Genomic DNA, 23,757 nt, shown 5'->3' with positions numbered 1-23,757 from the left:
GCCAGGAGGCTTGGTTTGGGAGCTAACAATCTAATTGTATACATGTTAAAAAGATTGTAATCAGTGGCATTCTGGGAATCTTACTATGATAAGAATAAGCTACCTACCAGTCAGAAGCCACGGACATGTAGACTGCCTTCCTAAATCAGATCTCCAGCTATAAGCAGGCCTCCCGAACGGCCATGCGGTCCGCCAGGGCCGGAACCGCCAACCACGCCAAATCCCCATGCAGAGAGAGTGTTGTGTGCCCTGCAGCACACCGCTATTCAGTACAGGCCGCCGCCATTTTTTTTGCTGGATCGCACGAGCCGCCATCTTGGCGTAGCCTCGTGTCTCCAGCATGGGGGCGGCCATGTTTGAGGTGATCCAAACACCTCGTGGAGCTAGGGGAGGCGCCGGAAGGCGTGCAGAGGGGCGGAGCCGCCTCCTTTCTTCCTGGGCAGCCAGCCAAAAGACTTCCTGTTTGTCAAGACAGCGCTGTAACCTGTTGCAGTTAAACTCTGAGCATCAAGTGGTGAGCCTGGGGGTCTATCTCTCTCTCTCTCGATCGATAGGGATCCCTAGCAGGTAACACTAAGGGGCTTTTTTGTGGCGCTGGGGGTCTGAAAAGAAAAAAAAAAAAAAGTTTATTTTTGAATTATATTATCCAGGAAGTGACTGGAATTATTATGGACCCTGCCACACATATTCCCCCACCTGTTTCCCTTGAGGGGGCCACGGGACCCACCGGTGCACAGAGTGTAGAGTCATTTACAGCAATTTTGGAGTCTATGGTGGCTCGGGTGGAGGCGGCCTGTCAGGGACGGGGGTCAAGGAAGCGACCCCCGCCTACCCCTATACTATCTGACACCTCTGACTCAGATTCAGAGATGGTCACTGCAGTTGCAGGTCCCTCTGCAAGGGCTGTTATCTCAGGTAAAGCTCCCTCAGACAGTGAGGAGGACGTTTCTTCTCCCGCTATAATTCAGGAAGAAGCATTGGTGGACGCACTAGTTGTGGCAGTGCAGGAAACCTTAAAACTTGAGGTTTTACCGGCAGAGGCAACGGAAACAGAGATTCCTTTTGGTACTAATAAGCCCATCAAAACGGTGAAGGTTTTTCCTGTACCCAAGTGTTTCGGTAATAAGATTAAAGGAGAATGGGAGCATTCTAAACGTACCTTTACTATTTCCAAACGTATTGCTAGACGCTATCCGTTTGAGGAATCCATCATTAAGAAATGGACGGTACCACCAGTGGTGGATCCACCTATTTCCAGGCTGAATAAAGCCACGGTTATCCCAGTGGAGGACACTTCGTCCTTTAAGGATCCGGTGGATCGAAAGATGGAAGCAGAGTCCCGCACCATCTTCTCTCTGATAGGGTCAGCATTTAGACCAGTAATTGTTATTGGTCTAGTTTCTCAGACACTTACGGAATGGGCGAGAATGGTACGCCAAGACCTTAGGGGAAAAGATATTCCCCAGGAGACATCTGATTTGATGGAACAGATTATACAAGGGCTACAGTTTATCTGTGACGCAGCCTTGGACACTACTCCCCTATTAGGGCATGCATCTATGTCAGCGGTCATCCTCAGACGTGTGCTGTGGTTAAAATGCTGGTCAGCTGACCTAGGTTCCAAAAAGACCTTGACAAATCTCCCCTTTCAGGGGAATCGTCTATTTGGGGCCAACCTAGATGAAATCATTAAGGATGCCACTGGGGGCAAGAGCACTTTTTTGCCACAGGCTGCTAAAGCTAAGGGACCTCGCAACAAGCGAGGACCTTTCTTTACCGCCCATAAAGGGCGCCCGGCTGGTACTAGCGGGAAAGGCAAGACTCCTCCAGGAGGGTTTAAGAAGGGCTGGTCGGACAAACAGAGGACCAACCCAGCCAAACCCGAAGCAAAGGAGTACACAGCCTGAAGGTGCGCCCCCACCCGGTTTCAGGGTGGGGGGACGTTTTCACCGGTATTCAGGACATTAGATCGAGCATCAACCACTACTACCGGTGCGATTCTTCCCTTCCAACATTTAAGCACTACAGGAAGCGGTAATTACCGTTCCCTGAATAGATCTTTTCCTTTACCTTTTCCTAAGATTAGTCCCTATACCTCACAGGAATCGGATCTGGTTGACCAGATAGGCCAAGAAGCCTCTAGTCAGGTGACTTCGGTCCCTGAGGTTCAACCAGAAAAGATCACCCTTCCTGATAACAATCAGGTATCTGATAAATGTGTGGGAACAGAAAACGACCAGACTTTCTCGGATGGTCGGGGCCAGATAGCTCTAGGGACGCCTGGTTCAGATCCAGTCAGCGCCAGTGGTCCTAGAAATTCTAGGCTGGCCTCGTCAAGCCGGCCTGGCCGACTTGGACATGCTAGTCGCAGACGTTCCGTGGGAACTTCGTCTCAGGGAATGTCTGTGGTCTCAAGGACCAATTTACCATTGTGCTTTACAGTCGCTGGTTTTAATGGCCTGGCCATTGAGACCCAAGTACTGAAGGACAGAGGGTTGTCAGCTTCAGTCATTCCTACCCTTATTAAAGCAAGGAAAGCGACTTCCAGCAAGGTCTATTATCACACATGGAAGACTTATATTGCGTGGTGCGAATCTTTAGGATTTCCTCCACGTACCTATTCGGTGACTCGAATATTGGCTTTTTTGCAAAAAGGGGTTGAGCAGAAACTAGCCTTGAGCACCATCAAGGGTCAAGTTTCAGCATTAGCAATCTTCTTTCAGAAACCTTTAGCTACCAAGTCCTTGGTGCGGAATTTCATCCAGGGGGTGCGGCACCTGGCTCCACCAGTCCGCGCGCCCTTACCGCCCTGGGATCTTAATTTGGTTTTGTCGGTTCTACAGAAACCTCCCTTTGAAAACATCAGGGAGATTCCCTTGCTTACTTTATCCCAGAAGGTGGCCTTCTTGGTGGCTATCACTTCTGCTCGCAGGGTGTCAGAACTGGCTGCATTATCATGCCAGTCCCCATACCTAGTGATTCATAGGGATAAGGTAGTACTTCATCCTAAGCCATCTTTTCTTCCTAAGGTGGTTTCAGATTTTCATCTGAATGAAGATATTGTACTACCTTCCTTGTGTCCTCAGCCCAAGCATCATCGGGAACATGCGTTGCATTCCTTAGATGTGGTTCGGGCAATCAGGGTATACCTGAAAGCTACGGAATCATTCCGTAAGACGGATTCACTTTTTGTGATCACGGATGGCCCCAGAAAGGGTTTGCCTGCATCTGCCGCGACCATTGCCAAATGGATTAGACAAACGGTGGTACAGGCTTATTCTATTAAGGGTCAGAGTCCTCCGTTCCCTGTTAGGGCGCACTCCACTCGAGCGCTCAGTACTTCCTGGGCCTTTCGCCATCAGGCGTCAGTGGTCCAGGTATGTAAGGCGGCCACCTGGTCGTCGGTACATACCTTTACAAAATTCTATAAAATTGATGTGACGGCATCGGCGGATGCCTCATTTGGCCGCAAGGTTTTGCAGGCCGCAATTTGAGGAGACCGGTGGTCTACCTCGAGGGTTTTTTTCTGTTTGAAAAAAAAAAAAAAAAATTTTTCTCTTTTTTGTTGAGTCTCATCATTAAGGATGAGCATTGTAAACTTCTAGTTGGCACCGGTTGGGCCTTCTAGATTGGGATTTGATTTCATTTTCCCACCCCTCATTTGTGATACTGCTCTGGGACGTCCCGAAGGTGGTGTATCACCGAGGACTACGTCTGTCAATGAGCGCTAGAGAAAAATGGATTTTTGTAAAATCTTACCGTAAAATCCTTTTCTCTTAGCTCATTGACAGACGTAGTCCCCGCCCCTCTGTTTTTTGAGTTGGGTTGGGTTAAAATCTCTAAAGACTGCTTTTTCACATAACTGATTTGCTGAGGCAGAGAGAGAGAGGATATACCCTCTGGGACTGCCCCTAGGGTGTGGCCAGAGCTTTTTAATTTCCTGTCTAGTCCTGCTCCTGTGGAGGCAACATAACCCGAAGGTGCTGTATCACCGAGGACTACGTCTGTCAATGAGCTAAGAGAAAAGGATTTTACGGTAAGATTTTACAAAAATCCATTTATTCCCTTCCTCCATCCCAGAGTTTTCCATTGAAATAACACAAATCTAATTCCCTCCGATCATGCCAGAATGCTGTGTGTGTTCCCGGACTCTGACCTTTCCTTTTGGCCCCATATCCAATAGCTGTCCAAATCCTATGGCCTTCAGCTCCATAGGTTTTTCAAAATGAACCCCATCTAAACCAGTAACCTCACTTAGCTACTAATTCTCTCACTTGTTATTGCAATTCCCACCTCAATAACCTACCTCTACACATGCTATCTTATATCAGGGATATTCAAACTGTGGCCCTGCAGCTGTTGCAAAACAACAAGTTCCATCATGCCTCTGGGTGTCATGCTTGCGGCTGTCAGTCTTGCTACGCCTCATGGGACTTGTAGTTCTACAACATCTGGAGGGCCACTGTTTGTATATCCTTGTCTTATAGGTATAATGAAAGCTGCTACCAGACTCGTCCACCTTACCAGCTGCTCAGTTTCTACCACCTTTCTCTGCCAATCCCTCAACTGGCTTCTCACCCATTAAATAAATTTCAAAGTACTAGTAAGCCATCCACTAATTCTGCCACCAGCTACATCATCAACCTTGTCCCAAAATATCACCAAACGGCCCTTTTTGCTCCTGTGAAGACCTTGGGCTGCCTAGCTCCCTTGTCATCTCCTTTGCTCACCTCCATCCTCTGGCACTCCCTACCCCAATCTGTATGGCTATCTCCAAGAAAATTCCAGAAAACTTCTCTTCAGGGAAGCTTATCCTTCCTCTAGCTAGCAACTGTATTTTAATTTGTCCATCAACTCTTCCTCCACACTTTTTACTTATAATATAATTTGCCCTCCATTTTAGATTGTAAGCTCTCAATGAGCATCTTCTTTGGTTGAATTGTGTTATCAAGGGAGCAAGTACAGTTGCATCATAAAGTGCTTCAGAAACTGTTGGTGCTATATTAATCCTGTATAATTGTAATAATGATGATCCATCATTGGCCAGAACTTTAACCTGCTCATTGTTCATAGTTTGTTTTTGTATGTAAAGGTTTGGATATACAGGAAATTACACTTGCCATCTTTTTTTTTTTTTGCAGGAGTTTGCAGACTCTCTGGGAATTCCATTCTTGGAAACAAGTGCAAAGAATGCGACGAACGTAGAGCAGGCCTTTATGACAATGGCTGCCGAGATCAAAAAGCGAATGGGTCCTGGAGCTACAGCTGGCGGCGCAGAGAAGTCCAACGTCAAAATCCAGAGCACTCCAGTCAAGCAGTCCAGTGGAGGTTGCTGCTAAAACAGCCTGCCCCCTAAATCGCCCCATTCCCTCCTCACAGCAGTGAAATCTCAATCTGAACCTAAGTGACAAAACAAAAATTGCCTGAATTGTACTGTATGTAGCCGCACTACAACAGAATCTTACCGTCTCCCCAAAGGTCAGCGATTGTAAACGCTCAATACTGACTTTTTTTATGCCCTTGAATCAAGACAGCTAACTTCATTTTCAGAACTGTTTTAAACCTTTCCCCCCCCCCCCCCCTCCCCTCCCCTATGTGTGCCGGTTTCTCAACACTGTGTGTAACCCTTGTTGCTTTACTAATACCAGATGCCCCATCCTTGTGGTTGGTTAAATGACCCTTGTCCCCTCCCCCCCACCCACTTTTTTTTTTTTTTTTTTGTTCTGTTTGGTTTCAATTGGCATGTTTAGGAGTCAGGTTTAGTCTTCTGAAGATGAAGTTTAGCCATTTTGTATCAAACAGCACAACAGTGTCTGTCGGTTTCCATGCATCAATAAAGTTTAGTGAGATGTTATATGTAAGATCTGATTTTGCTAGTTCTTTTCTTGTAGAGTTATAAATGGAAAGATTACACTTATCTGATTGGCCTCATTGGTTGTTGGAAGAGCCTGCAGCATGATGTGCCTCAACGTGCCGCAGGCCCCTTCAGCAACAGAAGCGAGACTAGTTTCTTCATACTCTGCATATAATTTGTGGCTGCAGAACATTGTGATTTGTTGCACAACATGTAACAAATAACTGAAGAAATGTTTAATAAATATTGTACGTATTGGAAGTAATAACAAACCGTATGGTGAAAAGTATTGTCTTAATTTGTCTAGAAATGGGGAAAAAATGAAGGCTTTTTTTTTTTTTTTAATTGACCAACACTGCCCTGCATGTAATGAAAGTTTTATGTATGGGTACTCTTATACCAAACTAACAAGTGCTTAACTAACCCAATCAGTGGCAACCACTATATTGCTTCACTTGTCTGTTTAGTAATGTTGAATGAGTAGGTGACTTAGAGAATTGTACAAGTGGGAGAAATGTCTTGGTTTGAATGTGCAGTGTTTGCCCTAATGTAATTGGGAATACAGTTTCCTTAGCTCTCTTCTTCCGGTTTTTAGATTCTGCAGAGGTGTACAGCAGTGCAAGTGTGACGGTGATGTGATTTTGCCATTAACTTTATATACTTGGTTCCATTTTCCACTAAAGTGCACCTGTTTTTGTGTACATGGAGGACATCCAATATTTACCCGCAAGACCTCACAAGTTGGCAGCTTCCTGTGCATGGGACAGGGTCACTTTATTCATTGTTTTCACTGTAAGCTCATCCCCAATGACATGTCCCTTAAGTTCTAGGCTCGAAAGGCAAATGTAAGGAGTGTAAACAATACAAGCTATAAAAAACGGAAAGCTTGCACATGGGGGGGGAAAAAATAAATAAAAAATCACTGCATAAAAAAATTACTTCTATTTAACAGTGGTTTCAAAGAAGAATCAGTCCTGTTGATTGTATATAGCAATTAAACGTCTGTGGATGGCTTATAAGTCTGCTAACTTATGCTACCTATACAGGTTGAAATTTGGAAGCCTGTGTGTGTGTCTCTTAATAATAATAAAACTTGTTAACACTGAATGTGTAGTAGTCAGACTTTGGTCATAAGCTGTAGGCTTGTTGGGGGGGGGGGGGGTCTTGCTGCTCTGTGGGTTCTACTAAATACCCGTAGTGGTGTGCAGTAACACTGAGCAATTTTCATCCAATTATTTTAATCACATATAGGAGACCATTTCTGATGGGCTACTCTAATGCCGGTGTTTCTCCATTATTGTACCTCGGTCAGTGCCCTAACTCAATGGGTTACCAGTCAGTGCCTAAACATACCATTAGAAACTCACCTCTTCAAACTGGTAGCCTCGTGTCTTGGGATGCTGTGATTTGCTAAACTGAATACTTGTGGTAGTGTCAGTTACTGCCCTATCCCCCCATATTCATGTGGCCAGTAAGGCTGCTTGTCATATAAAAAGGACAATAGGAAGTTTAAAGGGGCTGGATCTATAATCAACACTACCGTAAAGTGTGGAACTTTGTAGAATACAGCAACCCATGATTTATGGCTCTGGGTGAGAGCATCCAAAAGTATGTATAGGTATCGCTTATCTGCACTGACCTTCTACAGCTGTTCAGTTCTTGTAGGGTACTAATAGGAATTCTGGTTGCATTTTTCCTTGACTGAATACATAACCTGCAAAGGGTATGGTCTAATTTATGGTAACACAAATGTGTACATAATCCTACAATCCTTTCATTGACTGATACATGGGGTATGTGTTCACATTTCATTTTAATCTCACATTTGTTCATGCCTAGGTATTTATTAGAAGGCTTAAGACCAGACTGGAGCATTTCTTCTTCAGTGTGTATTTCTGCATCATTTTAAAAGATGAGTGTGCTGCCAAGGCTCTTTACCAGGATTGCTGCGTCAATGTTAAACCCTCACTGGTCTTGTAGAATGTAACCTCTCGGTATTAAGAACCTACAGAAGGTGGTAATGCTGTGCCAAGATCGCCGTGCAGTCACAATATTTATCCTCCATCAGCTCTGTACATTCCTTTTCACTTGATGTGTAAGCACCAATAACACATGAGATTCAAGAACATTTCTTTATAGTTTCCATAAAAAGACACTTTAGATACAAATAGAAATGAATATAAAATCAGCAAGGTAGTTTCAAACATTCATAAAGTCACACTTAAATATTTATATAACTGGAATTTAGAGACATGTTTACGTCTTGCAATTGATATTCATCTCCTCAAAGCAGTACAGGTGGAATGTGGCGGGAGGAAACTCACTACATCAGTCCTTTTTTTTTTTTTTTATACTTGCTTGCAAATGGGTATTTCGAACAGTGTAAAGCTGAACTCCAGGAATTCAGTCTGTAAAATGTGCTGGTATACTATGAGTTAAGTCCAAGGAGGCACTTGCCACCTCATGGACTTCTTATAATTCATGTCTGACTTTTTTTAAATATTTTTTTTAATTTTTTTTTATGAAGCTTAGGGTGCATGGTGGAGATGCTGTCAGCATCTTTTCCTGTTCCCCCTCCCCTGCCTATTTACAGGAGTCTTTGTATTTTGTGAAAAGGGTTCACATAACACAAAGCGCTCTGATTTGGGCTGCTGGATTGAAGACTAGAATGTCCTGTGATGGCTTTGCTGCTTATGCTCCATAAAAATGTCAGTTGTAAATCAGAGATGAGTCCATGAGGTGGCATGCACCCTTGTTAAAACACCTCATAACCCAGAACATTTTTTTTTAAGGTGACTGAATTCTAAAAGTCAGGGCTTGCCTTGTGTTTGAAGTAGAAATTAAGACATGACCTTTATGGTAAATATCCTTAAGATCCCTAAATCCGGATATTCAGTTCATGGGCAATATAGGTGGATTTTCCTGTGTATATGTGCATTAAAAAAAGTGACCCGTGTAGTTCAGTTGCTTAAAAGTACTTAGAAGTTGCCATTAGCTCAATGACGCCATCTGTGCTGCTCTGAAGCGATCAAAATTGCAAGAGGTATTGTAAGACTGCATTAAAAATATTCTGATATGAACAGTTCTCCTTCAGCATTGGACGGATCATTTCTTTGCTGTACCTAGTCTGTGGCACAGTGTCACAGTTGAAGTGAGTGCACTTTAAGATAGATTTAAACCATTCCAAAAATCAGAAACCAAGTTTCCACAATGTGTCAAATCCATCCTCCAGTGTGCATTATCTGAAACACAAAAGTGGTTAAGATTTTGATTATTAAAAGTTATAATAGTATATTAATGGATATTTAATTTTACATTGTAGTATAAAGCATGGAAGGTGGGGAACAGAAAACAAGTGATGTTACCCCCCAGAACTCCATGTTCTTCTGTAACTATTATTTGTTTATTACAGCCAATGGGGAACAGTGTAAAAAAGACAATATGTAGTTAGAATAACACACTTGTCCGTCTTTTCTTCAACTAGTTTTAGGCTAGGTTTTCCAATTTTGCTGTCTGTAATTTAATATAAATTTTATTGGAAAACCATCATTTTTCTGGCAGGGTGGCAAGACTGTTTCTTACCAGCAAAGCAATCTGCATGAGTACTGAATTCCATTTTAGGAGCCTCCTGTTGGCTTTTTGAGTTTTGTCTCGTCCTCATGTGTGCATAGTCTCATGCACTATCACTGTGGTCTGCCATAACTGTGCGTCCTCCACATTCTTTAGACTGTAAGCATTTGAATAAGGACTCCTCTGAAATCGAATGTGCTTGTAAAATCTTATCCTACTGTTACTTGTATTGTTCCATCTATGTATACAAGCTGTCATATAATAAAAGTATCAAAACTGATATATTTGGTAGTGCCATATAATTTAACTTAAAAAAAAAAAATAATCAAACACATCAAGAGCCTCTGTCTTTTATTTGGCTTCCATGGTAAAACCTTAAAGTGATAAAATTGTGAGTACGAAGTGTAATGTACACATTTAGAATAAGAGCTTTCTTCCTTCACAAACAAAACCTCATCAGTTTAATACTTTGAAACTGTCCCTTTTTAATACTGGCATGATTATGAAGATCGTTGGAGCTGTTCATGTATCTCCCTTCTCCTCTCCCTCCGATAGCCAAGATCTTTTCAGGAGCGTGCACAGTGAATACTGGCCTTGGCAGTAAATGGTTCTAATCTGTGATGGTGAGAGCATGACACCCCCCTTTCCCCAAGGTATGAACCCATACTGTAAAACCGTAAGGTAAAAAGTCAATAGGCTTACTACATCGGAAATCTATGCGGTTTTGCAGAAAATTCTACTTTTAAAAAGGTAAAAAAATGTTTGCTGTGAAATAACCAGTGTAAGCAACGTATGTGATCGTATGCCAAAAGAGTTCTCCATTTCACTGCAAACCACTGAATAGTTGAATGGAAGAAGAATGTAGATAGTTTGTATGGACAGGTCATCCTTCAAACACATTCATGCATTATCCTATATGTGACTTTATAGGAATGACACATTCTGAAGTACTAAAATCTTACTAAACGTGCTATAATATTCTCTAGGCCTCATCCAACTCAACATTGGGCCCCTATCACACTAGCCCCTGCTGACCTCTCCACAACACCGGGGTTGGCTGATGCAGCACAGATGGATCCTGCTTCTGCAAAGCAAGCTGAAACATCCAAGTGTTTCTTTATCCCCCAAGAACTAAATGATTTATCATGTAGCATACCCGTCTATGGCTGTATTCATTTTTAACTGGTAATCGTGCAAATAACATTTGTTGTGGTGACTGCACACACTTTTACTGAATTTATAGAGGGAACATTGGTTGCCATCATGGCTAGACTTCAAACATGTCTACTTCTATTCATCTGCATTACATAGAGTGGGGAAGTAAGTTGTTTACAAATGAAGGAAGATGAGGTTGTTTTTAACCACTTTTGGAACGAGAGATTATTCTGCTTAATGACCAGGCCCTATTTTGCAATTTGGCACTGTGTGACTTTAATGGACAATTGCGCATTTGTGCGATGCTGTACCCAAATATAATTGATGTCCCCCCCCACAAATAGAGCTTCCTTTGGTGGTATTTGATCAGCTGTACGATTTTTTTTTTTTTTTGGGCTATAAAAAAAAAAAAAAAAGTGTCAATTTTGAAAAAAATATATTTTTACATTCTGCTATGACATTACCAAAAAAATAAAAATCTAATTTTTTTTTACATTTTAGGCCAATTTGTTTTCTGCTACATATTTTTGGTAATAAGCGTATTTTGATTGGTTTGCGCAAAAGTTAGTGTCTACTAACAGGAAAGATTTGTGATTTTTATTGTTTTTTTTTTTTTTTTTTTTACTAGTAATGGTGATCTGCGATTTTTTGCAGGATTGTGACATAGGGAGTCGATCTGTCCGCCACAAACTTACACTTTTGGGGGTACCAGTGACATTACTACAGTAATCGGTGCTAAAAATATGCACCGTTAGGAAGGGGTTCATACTGTTGGTGATCAAGGGGTTAAATGTAAGCTTAGGGGAGTGATTCTAATGGGGGAGGGGTTGGGCTTTTGAAATGATCACAGAGACATGCGATTTTATATAGCAGGATCATATGGGCTCTGTGATTATTGCAGGCAGAAGGAAGGACAGCTGTGTTTACATCAGCCGTCTGTCCTTTTCTCTCAGCGGGGAGAGACTGAGGGTGTTAGGCGGCAATCAGAGCCGCCTGACACATGTGCCACCTTCCCCGCTGACGATCGGAGGCAGGAGCGCGCCCCTTAGCTCCTCCCAGGCAGATGCAGTGTATTAACGTGATTCTGCCTGTAGGTGCCACTCTGCCGACGTTAATATACAGTAAGCAGTTGGCAAGTGGTTAAACTGAACAAAATTTTAAAATGCAGCACTTGTTTTTTTTTTCCCCCATTTTGCATGAGCTGAAGTTAAAGATCAAAGACTTTCTATGTACAGAAAAGGCCTATTACTCTCAAATATTGTTCACAAATCTGTGTTAGTGAGCACTTCTCATTTGCTGAGATAAACTATCCACCTCACAGATCAAGATACTGATTAGACAGCATGATTATTACACAGGTGTGCCTTAGGTTGGCCACAATTAAGTGCACTCTGAAATGTTCAGTTTTACTTTATTGGGGGGGGGGGGGCGCAAAAACCAGTCAGTATCTGATGTGACCATAATTTGCCTCATGCAGTGCAACACATCTCCTTTGTCTAGAATTGATCAGGTTGTTGATTGGGGCCTGTGGAATTATTGGGCCACTGTGCAAAGTTGCTGGATATTGGCAGGACCTGGAACACGCCGTCGTATATGCCGAGCCACAGCATCCCAAACAGCCTCAGTGGATGACATGTCTGATGAGTATGCTGGCCATGCAAGAACTGGGATGTTTTCAGCTTCCTGGAATTGTGTACAGATCCTTGCAACATGGGGAAGTGCATTATGCTGCAACATGAGGTGATGGCCTCAGAATCTCATCACATCTGTGCATTCAAAATGCTATCAATAAAATGCCCGTTTGTTGTACATAACCTACTCCTGCCCATACCATAACCCCCCCTCCTCCCAACCATGGGCCACTCATTCCACAACTTTGACATCCGTAAACCACTCACTCACACAATGCCATACATGCTGTCTGCCCTGTACAGTGAAAACTGGGATTCATCCGTGAACACCTCTTTAAAGTGCCAGACACCATTGAATGTGAGCATTTTCCCACTCAAGTCAGTTACCACAACGAACTGCAGTCTGGTTGAGACTCCGCTGAGGACAGCGAGCATACAGATGTGCTATCTAAGATAGTTTCTGACAGTTTGTGCAGAAGTTCTTTGGTTATGCAAACTGATTGTTGCAGCAGCTGTCCGGGTGGCTGGTCTTAGACTATTTTGTAGGTGAAGATGCTGGATGTGGAGGTCCTGGGCTAGTGTGGCTTGCGGTTGTGAGGCCAGTCGGATGTAATGCCAAATTCTCTGAGACAGCTTATGGTAGAGAAGCTAACATTCAATCCATGGGCAACAGCTCTGGTGGACATTCCTGCAGTCAGCATGCCAATTGCACACTCCCTCAACACCTGTGGCATTGTGCTATCATAAAACTGCACATTTTAGAGGGGCCAGGCTAAAGCACACCTGTGCAATAATCATGTTGTCTAGCATCAGCATCTTCATAATCCATCCACCTCACAGGTGTGGCATATCCTGGCAAAGGCAAAGTGCTCACTAACACAGATTTAGACAGATTTGTGAACAATATTTGGGAGAAACGGGCTTTTTGTGTATATAGAAAAAGTCTTAGATCTTTGAGTTCAGCTCTTGAAAAATGGTGGCAAAAATAAAAGTGTTGCATTAATAATTTTGTTCAATGTAGCTCAGCTCATAAGGAGACAAGGTTCATAGCTATGTGACTCATTCACGTGTGCACAGACTCCATTTATTTAAATGGGCTCCTGTGCCTGTGTTTCATGCAGGAAAAAGGTTTCTGCACCATCTTTAAACCACAGCCAGAGGGAAATCACATGGTACTTTTTCATCATGCGATTTTCCACAACCAAAAACACATCGTGGTTACAGATGCATGGGGGTGCCATTAAAGATGAATAGTAGCCCCATGTATCTGCAAAAAAAAAAAAAAAAAAAGTAGCACTATTTGGCTACAGGCACAGGTGCAATGTACCAGCTGACCCACACAAGTGGGAATCTAGCTGAAAGAAGGATGCTGCATTTCTGGCAAGAGCAAAATTGTTTTCTGTACTTGCTGGAAAAAATAAAAAGGCTTGAAAACTCGTGATCTACCACATTCAATGATTGGTATGCTGCAGTAGCTGACATTTTTGCTCTTGGGTTTAGGTATTCTTACATACCTAACATACCAGTCTTGAACATTTATGAAACATGTAATCAAGAATTCGTGCCTGCCTTAGGGAAGCAGAGTGCAGTATGTAAATCAAAAATAATCAGCGCAAACCCACATTAAACATTATCAATCAAAATTCTTGTGCACAAGGCTGCAAACAATCAGTGCCAAACACAAAAACACCTGTGAAAACTTAAAGAAAATAATATTGCTGCGCCAAGTCTTTCATTGGAGATAAATAAATAGATAGATATGTTTGGTGTACAAAATGTTATCACAATAACTCTAAAATCAGTCCATCTACTGTGATACTAAAGTGATAAATCAATTTCTGAGCCGTGATTATAAAATCAATAATACTAATAGTCCCAATCCTCAGTGAAAATAGTGACTGAAAGAAAATCAAAAAATCTTCATCCACAAACGTGATCAAAAGTGCTGCATGCTTCACTCCAGGTGCTCCTAGTGACTAGTGACAGATTAGCAGCTCACCTTAGGAACAGACTCCTGAGAGTCAATACACACTCTGGGATAATCACTGCAGTCTGGTTTGCCTTCCCATCACCGCCTCCTGATAGTCCCTCCAGGTTTATATGGCATCGGTGTGGAAAAAATAAAAGCAAGTTCTAGTGCTCTCTGATTTTAAGGCTATTTATTAAATCATAAATGGTGAAATCGCACTTACATTTCAAAGCACTTCAGCAGTGCGGACTTATCATAGCATCAAACGCTGCCTGTGGTCTCCGGGAATCGACATGATGACGTGCAGGCTCCTCCCCCGTACGCGTTGCGTCATAGACGAAGTCAAGATGCCATATAAACCTGGAGGGACTATGAGGAGGCGGTGATTATCCCAGAGTGTGTATTGACTCTCAGGAGTCTGTTCCTAAGGTGAGCCGCTAATCTGTCACTAGGAGCACCTGGAGTGAAGCATGCAGCACTTTTGATCACGTTTGTGGATGAAGATTTTTTGATTTTCTTTCAGTCACTATTTTCACTGAGGATTGGGACTATTAATATTATTGATTTTATAATCACGGCTTATCACTTTAGTATCACAGTTGATGGACTGATTTAGAGGTATTGTGATAACCTTTTGTACACCAACCATCTATATTTATTTATCTCCAATGAAAGACTTGGCGCAGCAATATTATTTTCTTTAAGCAGAGTGTAGTGTCCTTTTAAAGTGGAGGAAGAGCACAGACAGTGTTGGTCTCTTATAATGCCCACTTTACATTCTTGCGGTCTGGCTGTATACCCGTCATCGGTTACCTGCTGCAACATCGTTCCCCTTTCTCCTCTGAAGCATCTTACTACCCCTGCTTAAAAGAGTCTTCTGCCACCCATCCTCCCACATCTCCTGCCTTATGAATACTGATCAGTAATCCTATCAAAAGGTATGTTCTGTGTTTTGAAGCAGAAAAATTTAATTACAGATCAAAGATATGACCCATGAGTGGTAAAAGTGGGATGGAGCATCATATTGCAGGGTCAAGTACCTTGGTCTTTTTCTCACCCCAGGTTAGTGGGTTAGGTAGCACTCAGGATCTGTAGTAGGGTTTTGAAGGACATGGATAACTGACTGCAAAATGTCAAGATAAATGTTAACAACATACCTCTACACACACACTGAAGGTCACCATTTAGAAAATGGCTCCCACAGCCAACAAAACGTTTAAGAGTTTAGAGACTGCAAATCTGCCGGGCATAATCTCCCTGTAGGTAGAGTTTGCGGTTTGGAAATCACAATAAATAAATAAAAAAGCCAACATCTAAAATAATAGTATTTTTGATAAATCAATTTCTCTGATGTTCATTGACTGACACAGCTCCTTATCTTCTTAACCATTGGGTTATACTGCCTCCTACAGGAGTAAAACACTAGGCAGAAAAAAAAAAACTCTGGCTACACCCATGGACAGTCCCGGGAGGGGGGGGGGGGGTCTCAGAGAAAGAGGCTAAGCCTCGAAACGAGTTAGCCATTACAAACTCAAGGGACAACTTACCCTCGGATCCTACTACTGAGGACTGCGTTCCTTATGTGATATGCTTTTAACCAAGAACTCGGTTGTGAGTATTTTTAATCTTTTTACTTTTAAATAAACCAACCAAAAGGATAATGCACTAGGCCTATGCGCCCCTGTTTGTTTGTTGTTTGCACAACCAGGGAAGTCTGGAAGTACTGTAAAGGGCAGCAAGGCCGCAGCATTTTTTTTTTTCCTGGGTTGTCGCAGCCACAGCTCCAGAAACAGTGGAAAGACCTTAATGAAGTGGGACTAGCAACTACACCTCTCTGAGCGCAGGGAACTGGTGCTTTGCACCTTAAACTTTTTTGCAACTGAATTACTGTCTGTCTGATCCATCTAGAAATGGTCGCAGAGGAAGCGGCCAACCCTTTCCGGGGCCCATTCGTGAGCACAAATAGTGGAGTCGGACTTCCTTAAAGACTCCGTAGCTGACAGGTACACCCTAATTGGCTGGACCGCATGCAAGGCAATTTCCTTCCAGTGGTTTGGCCTGGGACACAGGGAAGGCAACACAATGTCTTCATTTAAATGAAACCTTTGGAAGGAATGACAGACAGGGGCGAAGAACCACCTTATCTCTGAACCACCAAGTAAGGTGAACGACAGAATAACGCCGCCAATTCCGAAACCCTGTGCGCAGGGGGTGATAGCCACCGAAAAAAGCCACCTTCTAGGACAGCGTAAGCATGGGAATTTCCCGAAGGTTCTGAAAAGGAGGCTTTTGGAGGACTGAGCACACCAAAATGAGGTCCAAGGCGGCAACGGAAAGCACTCTGGAGGGGCCAAGTGCCTAACTCCCTGAAGAAAAGTACACACCAGGGAGTGTGTGGCCAAGGGCCGTTAAAAGAAGACCTCTAAGGCTGACACCTGGCCCTTAATAGAACTCAAGGCCAGTTTCTGCTCAACCCCACGTTGAAGGAAGGTGAATATCCAAGCCACCGAAAAAGAGCAAGGATGGACACCATGAAATGTACGTCTTCCACGGACGATGGTAGATCTTTCTAGAAGTAGATTTCCTAGCTTTTAACAGCATTGTAAATCACCGACTCAGACAAACCTCTATCCATCAACACCTGACGTTCAACAACCAAGCCGTCAAAGCCAGCGACTGTAAAGCAGGATAGAAGATTGGTCCTTTGGAAAGCAGATCGTCCCTGAGAGGAAGATTTCAAGGAACGTCAGTGACCAGCCACACCAGATCGGCGTACCAAGCCAGGCGAGGCCAGTCTGGGGCCACTAAGATGACCAGAATCCTTTTTGCCTCGATCCTGCGTAGAAGTCTTGGGAGGAGGGAAGGCATAAATTTGACAATACTGACCCCACGGGGCCACAAGTGCGTCTGGCAGAGGATCCCGTGAGCGAGCCACAAACCTCTGCACCTTTCTGTTGAGCCAAGACACCAACAGTTCCACCTTGGGGATGCCCCACCCGAGACACAACAACAAATGAAACACCTCAGGATGAAGGAACCACTCCCCTTGGTCCAACGAATGCCGATTTAGGTAGTGCGCCTGCCAGTTTTCCACCCAGGGAAGGTGTACAGCAGAGAGGACTGGAAATAACCGGTCTGCCCACCTTGGAATACCAGCTACCTCCAGAGCCGCCAGGACACTTCCTGTGGCCCCTGGTGATTGACATAAGCCACGGACACGGACTTGTGCGATTGTGCACTGGACATCCCTGAAGACGTTCCGTTCAATGCTCTAGGCATAGTCTGATGGCTCGGAGTTCCAAGACATTGATTGGTAGTCTGGACTCTTCCAGTGTCCAGACCTCCCGAGCAGAATTTTTGCCGAGGACACCTCGCCAGCCGGACAGGCTGGCATCTGTGGTGACTACTGTCCAATACAAGGGGAAGAAGGATTTGCCCAGCTGAAGTGCCTTAAAATGAAGCCATCTTTCGTTCTCTGGCTCAGCCGGATCTGATTATCCGGAGACTGCAGATTCGTGTCCAATTTGCCCAGAATCTCCCTTTGCAGGGACCTTGTATGGAACTGTTCAAACGGAACCGCCTCAAAAAGGTAGACACCATCGGGCCCATGAAAGCCCAGAGGGATGACCATCTGCTGGACAGCAGGAGAGAAATTGCAGTTTCTGGAGTTTGTCCAGAGGAAGGAGCACTTTGGGTCTGACTCTGGACTCGGCTTTAGCCAGATAGTCCAGCTTTGTGGACAGAACCAGAGCAGACTTCTGAAAATTCAGAATTCTGCGTAACTGCCTCAGAGGCGTTATGGTGATCTCCAAGTTTTTCACCAGAGCAGTAGGAGACTCCACTCGCAGAAGAAGGTCGTCAAAGTAGCCCAGTACCGCGATCCTCCATTGGCCTAACCATGCTAGCACCAGGGCTGACATTTTTGTGAAAACCCGAGGAGCAGAAAGCAGACCAAAGGGTAACACTACAAACTGATAATACTCCTCTCCCACGGAAAGCGGAGGAAGCACTGGTGACCGGCTCATATTGGAATATGAAGGTAGGCATCCTTAAAGTCGATAGAGGCAAGAAAATCCCCCTGATGCAGGGATGCGACCACCGTGCGCATGGACTCCATTCTGAACTTCTGTACCCACACAAAGCAGTTAAATGCCTTGAGGTCCTCCTACAGGAGTAGAGGAATCATACTCACTATCTGAGAACTCAGGGCGCGTGGTCGCAGACCCAGCAGAGTGACCCACGTCCGCAGGGGATGAATCAGATTCAGGATCTGAAGAGAGAGATAAGGCAGGGGGGTGCTTTTTGTGTGTCAGTGCATCAATGGATGGCTGGGACCCGGAGGGCCCCGCAGCCTCAGAGGGGATCGGGTGGGGAAGTGTGCTCCAAAGACTCCATGAGAGGGACCCCCACAAAAAAAATAAGTGTAAAAAAAATACTAAGGGACACCCTAACCGCTCTGGCAGCACTACTCGGTCGCTATTAACATAGCACCTAAAATGATCCTCAGCAGAGAGGGAGAACACCCCACCAGACTCCCCCACCCAGCAGAAACAGGCACCTGTAGCCACCTGGCCAATCTGCACTCCATGTGCGGAATTCAGGATATGAAAAGATCCAGGAGTCAGCACCAGGGGATAAGGAGGGGCTCCCATCGCTGAAATCACCACCCATAGGGCTGTCATGGCCCCTGCTATTTTCAATGGAAAACCACCGCAAAATGGCCGTTGGACTACAGAAACATGGCTGCCGTGCATTGAGCACACAGGCTACAGCAAAATGGCGGCACCACGAGGCTCCCAGGATGGATCCCTAGGCCTCATAAAACAGAACAGGTAGTAAGGGGGCCCCCCTACAGTTGATGGGGGGGGGGGGCTGTCGGCCAGGAGGAATGCTGAGACCTGGGCGTATGCCAACTCGCGAGGCGTTTAACTCGCAGGCCAGCTGGTGGGGCTATGTCCCGGTCGACCCAGCGCAGATCTGAGGTCTGTGCGCTCTCGCTGGCCAGACTGGGGTGACCACTGGATAGATTATCCAGCCTGTCGCCCAGTCCGGCAGTTAAAGAAAAAATTGCCAGGACCAGAGATCCCAGCAAGGAACTAGGTCCATACTCCTGACTATGCAAGAAAAAAAAAGTTTTTTTGTCTAATCGTAAAATCCTTTTCTCTTTAGTTAATTGACAGAAACAGCTCCATATAAAATTGTTGACCACTGGATTATGCTGCCCCCTACAGGAGTAGAACACTAGGTAGAAAAAAAGCTTTACCATGCCTATGGGGCCGTGCCTGCAGGCATACACCCACACACTCTGCTATAGGCTTCAGTTTCGTTGCAAGCAGTGTTTAGGAAAAACCCCAACCCACTTAAGATAGAGCGGTGGGTCCTGCGTCTGTCAATGAACTTCAGAGAAAATTATTTTTACGACAAGACAAAAATCCAGTTCTCTATCGTTCATTGACAGACGCAGCTCCATATAATTCTTAACCACTTTAGGACCGGAGGATTTTCCTGCTTTACGTCCAGGCCACTTTTTGCAACTTGGCACTGTGCGACTTTAACTGACAATTGCGCGGTCATGCAAAGCCGTACCCAAACAAAATTTACGTCCTTTTTTTCCCACAAACAGAGCTTTCTTTTGGTGGTATTTGATCACCTCTGCGCTTTTCATTTTTTGCGATATTAATAAAAAAAGAGCGACAATTTTGAAAAACTAACAATATTTTTCTACTTTGACAGGTAAAAAATATCCAATATATTCAATTTTTGTCAAATATTTAGGCCAAAATGTATTTAGCTACATGTCTTTGACAAAAAAATTCTCAATGAGCGTATTTTTAACCGCTTTAAGACCGGAAGATTTTACCCCATTCCTGACCAGGCCATATTTTGCGATTCGGCACTGCGTTACTTTAACAGACAATTGCGCGGTCGTGCGACGCTGTACCCAAATGTTTATGTCCTTTTTTTCCCCACAAATAGAGCTTTCTTTTGGTGGTATTTGATCACCTGTGCGATTTTTACTTTTTGCGATCTAAACAAAAAAAGAGCGACAATTTTGAAAAAAATAATATATTTTTCACATTTTTTTTTATATGAAATTCCCCCCCCCCCCAAAAAAAAATGTAAAAATCTAATTTTTTTTATTTTAGGCCGATTTGTTTTCTGCTACATATGTTCGGTTAAAAAAAAAAAAAAACGCAATAAGCGTATTTTGATTGGTTTACGCAAAAGTTATCGCAGCTATTAACTATGGGAAATTTATGTCGTTTTTATTTATTTTTTTTAACTAGTAATGGCGGCGAGCTGCGATTTCTTTTGCGGGACTGCGACATTGCTGCGGACAGATCGGACCCTTGACTGACATTTTTGGGGGTACCAGTGACATTACTACAGTAATCAGTGTTACTGTAATAATGACACTGGCAGGGAAGGGGTTAACTTTATTGGTGATCAAGGGGTTAATGTATGCCTGGTGCTTACTGACGTTTGTGTGGGGGGAGGGGACTGTGTGACACAGGCACAGATCGCAGGTTCAGCTATGCTGAATCCTGTAATCTGTGACTGTCTGTCATATAAGAGATCCGCCCGCTTTGTTTACACAAGCGGGCGGATCTCCTCACTCGATCCGACGATCGGGGAAGAGCGGCGGTGATCATCGCCTCTCCTCTCCTGGCCCGAGCCTCCGGCGGTGCGTGCGGCGCCCACAAGGGGAGGAGTCCAGCGACGTAGGTCTACGTCACTGCACGATAATGAGCCACTTTGCCGCAGTACGCTCAATGTGAACGGTCGGCAAGTGGTTAACACTGGGACGTCCCAAAGCAGTATTTGCAAGAGTGGTGGGAAAACAACGCAGAAAAAGAATGTAATTCCCAACAAGGCTAAAACTTTAGCCACCCAAAGAATATAGAGCTCAACCAGGAACAATAGAAGCTCACCTGGACAACACCCTCAAAGAGACTAAGTCTATGTCAAACAGCAGCCTGCAAAACATTGCGGCCAAAAGAAGCATCCAGGATGCCAACACATCTACTTTGTAGACATTTGTGAACGTGCGCACAGATGACCAAGTTGTCGCCTTGCAAACTTGTATCACTGATGCCGAATGGCGAAAAGCATAAGAAGCACTTAGCGCCCTAGTAGAATGCACCTTCACAGGGAAAGGAGGAACCTGACCCTTCAGTGAATAAATAAGCCTGAACAACCGTCTGCCTGTTCCACCAAGAAATGGTTTACAGCAGACGCAACCAATCCCTTACTGGGTCCTTCTGTAAGGACCAACAGAGAATCTGATTTCCTGAAAGATTCAGTAGCCACCAGGTAAACCCTAATTGCCCGAACCACATCCAAAGAATGCAGAGCAATTTCCTTAGGAGGCTTAGGACATAAAGGCAGCACAATGTCTTCATTTAGATGGAAATCGGAAACCACCTTAGGAAGAAACGACTGACTAGGTCGAAGTACCACTATTTCTGTGGACCACCAAATAAAGCGAACGTCAGGAAAGCGCCACCAATTCAGATACACTGCGAGCAGAAGTAATAGCCACCAAACAGGCAACCTCCTGAGACAAGTTAAGCAGAGGAATCTCCCCAATGTTCTCAAAAGGAGGTTTTTGAAGAACAGACAATACCAAAGTCAGATCCCATGGAAGTAACGGGGATTGCCTCGGAGGGCGCCACATGACGGATCCCTTGGATAAAGGTGCGAATCAATGCAGGCGAGGCTAAAGGACGTTGGAAAAACACAGCCAAGGCCGACACTTGGCCTTTGTTAGTGGCCAAGGCCAACTTGCATTCGACACCTCTTTGAAGGAAAGCCAAAATCCTAGCCACCGAAAAAAGGAGGAGGAGAGGATGCACCTTCATGGACTCACACCATGAAATGTACCACGTACGATGATAGATCTTCCTGGAAGTAGACTTCCCGGCCTTCAACAGTGTAGAGATCACTAAATCAGAAAGACCCCCTATCCTTCAATACCTGGCTTTCAAAAGCCAGGCCGTTAAAACCAGTGACTGTAAAACAGGATGGAAGATTGGCCCTGGAGACAGCAGACAGAGAAAGTCTCTAAGGAGCAATCTTACCAGATCTGCGTACCAAGACCGGCGAGGCCAGTCTGGAGCCACCTGAATGACTGGAATCCCCTCCGCCTCTATTCTGCACAGAAGTCTCTGCAGGAGTTTCAGCGGCGGAATTGCATAGATCAGCCGATAATGACCCCAAGGAGCCACCAGTGCATCTACGGCGTTGGCTAGGGGATCCCGTGACCTGGCTACAAACCTTTGAACCTTCTTGTTGAGCCAACAGGTTGACATCGGGTGTCCCCCACCGAGCACACAGGAGATGAAACACCTCCAGGTGTAGAGATAATTGCCCCTGATCCAACACCTGACGCCTCGGGTAGTCCGCCTGCCAGTTTTCCACACCTGGGATATGTACCACAGAGAGGGCTGAACAAAATTCTTTGTCCATTTCAAGATCTCGGCCACCTCCTGGGCCGCTAGGACACTCTTGGCGCCCCCCTGATGATTGATGTAAGCCACGGCTGTGGGGTTGTCCGATTGAACCCGGACTGGACAACCTTGTAGATGATTTGTCCAGTGAAAAAGGCAAAGCTTTATTGCCCTGAATTCCAGAACATTGATTGGTAGTCTGGACTCTTCCACTGGACAGATTGTTCGACAGCAACAAAAAGAATCATCCCCTTCAACTTCTGCAGCTTGTCCAGGGGAAGAAAAACCTTCGCCGACACGGAGTCCAGAGTCAGAACCAGGTAGACCAGACTTAAGGATGCTACCAGGGCTGATTTTGCAAAAGTGATAGTCCAACCAAACTCTTGCAGTGTCCTTACAGTGATTGACAAATCCTCCAGAGCTGAATGAGAATCTGCTCTTAACAAAAGATCGTCCAGGTACCCCAGGACTGCAATCCCCCTCTGAGATAGAAGTGCCAATATCGGAGCCAACACTTGTGAAGACCCTGGGAGCAGAGACGAGACCAAAAGGGTAACGCCACAAATTGAAAGTGCTCCTCTCCCACAGCGAAGCAAAGAAAATGCTGGTGTCCAGCGTAGATAAGGATGTGTAGATATACATCCTTGATATCGATAGAGGCCAACAGGTCTCTCTGATGCAGGGACGCCATCACCGTCCGAATAGATTATATTCAAAACTTCTGAACCCACACGAAGCAGGTCAGAGCTTTGAGATCCAGGATTGGACGCACTTTGCCGCAGTGAACAGGTTTGAATAAAATCCTTAAAAACGCTCCCGAGAGGGAGCCGACACAATCATCCCCTGCGACAGCAGATCTTGCACCGCCTGTCGTAGGTCCGTTAACCGATCTGGAGGTAGGCGGAGGTTGGATGGGAAGAACCTGTCCAATGGTTGGGACCTGAATTCGATCTTGTAACCCGATCGGATCAGTTCGTGAACCAATTTGTCCTGAATCAAGGAAGTCCATGGTTCCAGAAAGCAGCAGGGACCCCACCCCACCCCACCCCACCCCAGAAACAGGTGAGGGCATCTCTTCATGCAGAAGAAGATTTGTCTGCAGATCTGGATTGGCCTATTCTCGGCTTA

At 44.7% G+C, this 23,757-nt stretch overlaps 2 protein-coding genes across 2 annotated transcripts in view; one reads left to right on the top strand and one right to left on the bottom strand.

The window, feature by feature from the left end:
- RAB1A (RAB1A, member RAS oncogene family) overlaps positions 1 to 6,750 on the top strand; it is a 113,281-nt gene extending 106,531 nt beyond the window's left edge. Inside the window, exon 6 of the mRNA XM_082249755.1 lies at positions 5,142 to 6,750. Within this exon, the coding sequence (XP_082105881.1) occupies positions 5,142 to 5,339 (198 nt within the window). The 3' untranslated portion in view covers positions 5,340 to 6,750. The remainder of the gene's footprint in view (positions 1 to 5,141) is intronic.
- A 2,000-nt stretch (positions 6,751 to 8,750) lies between these two features.
- CEP68 (centrosomal protein 68) overlaps positions 8,751 to 23,757 on the bottom strand; it is a 58,151-nt gene continuing 43,144 nt past the window's right edge. The window contains exon 6 of the mRNA XM_082252611.1: positions 8,751 to 9,096. The gene's annotated coding sequence lies outside the window, so the exon portion shown is untranslated. The remainder of the gene's footprint in view (positions 9,097 to 23,757) is intronic.

This window comes from Pelophylax lessonae, assembly GCF_965119305.1.
Source record: "Pelophylax lessonae genome assembly, chromosome: 3".
Taxonomy (NCBI): domain Eukaryota; kingdom Metazoa; phylum Chordata; class Amphibia; order Anura; family Ranidae; genus Pelophylax; species Pelophylax lessonae.
The sequence above is the reverse complement of the archived record's forward strand: the minus strand, read 5'-3'. Positions and strand labels throughout refer to the sequence as shown.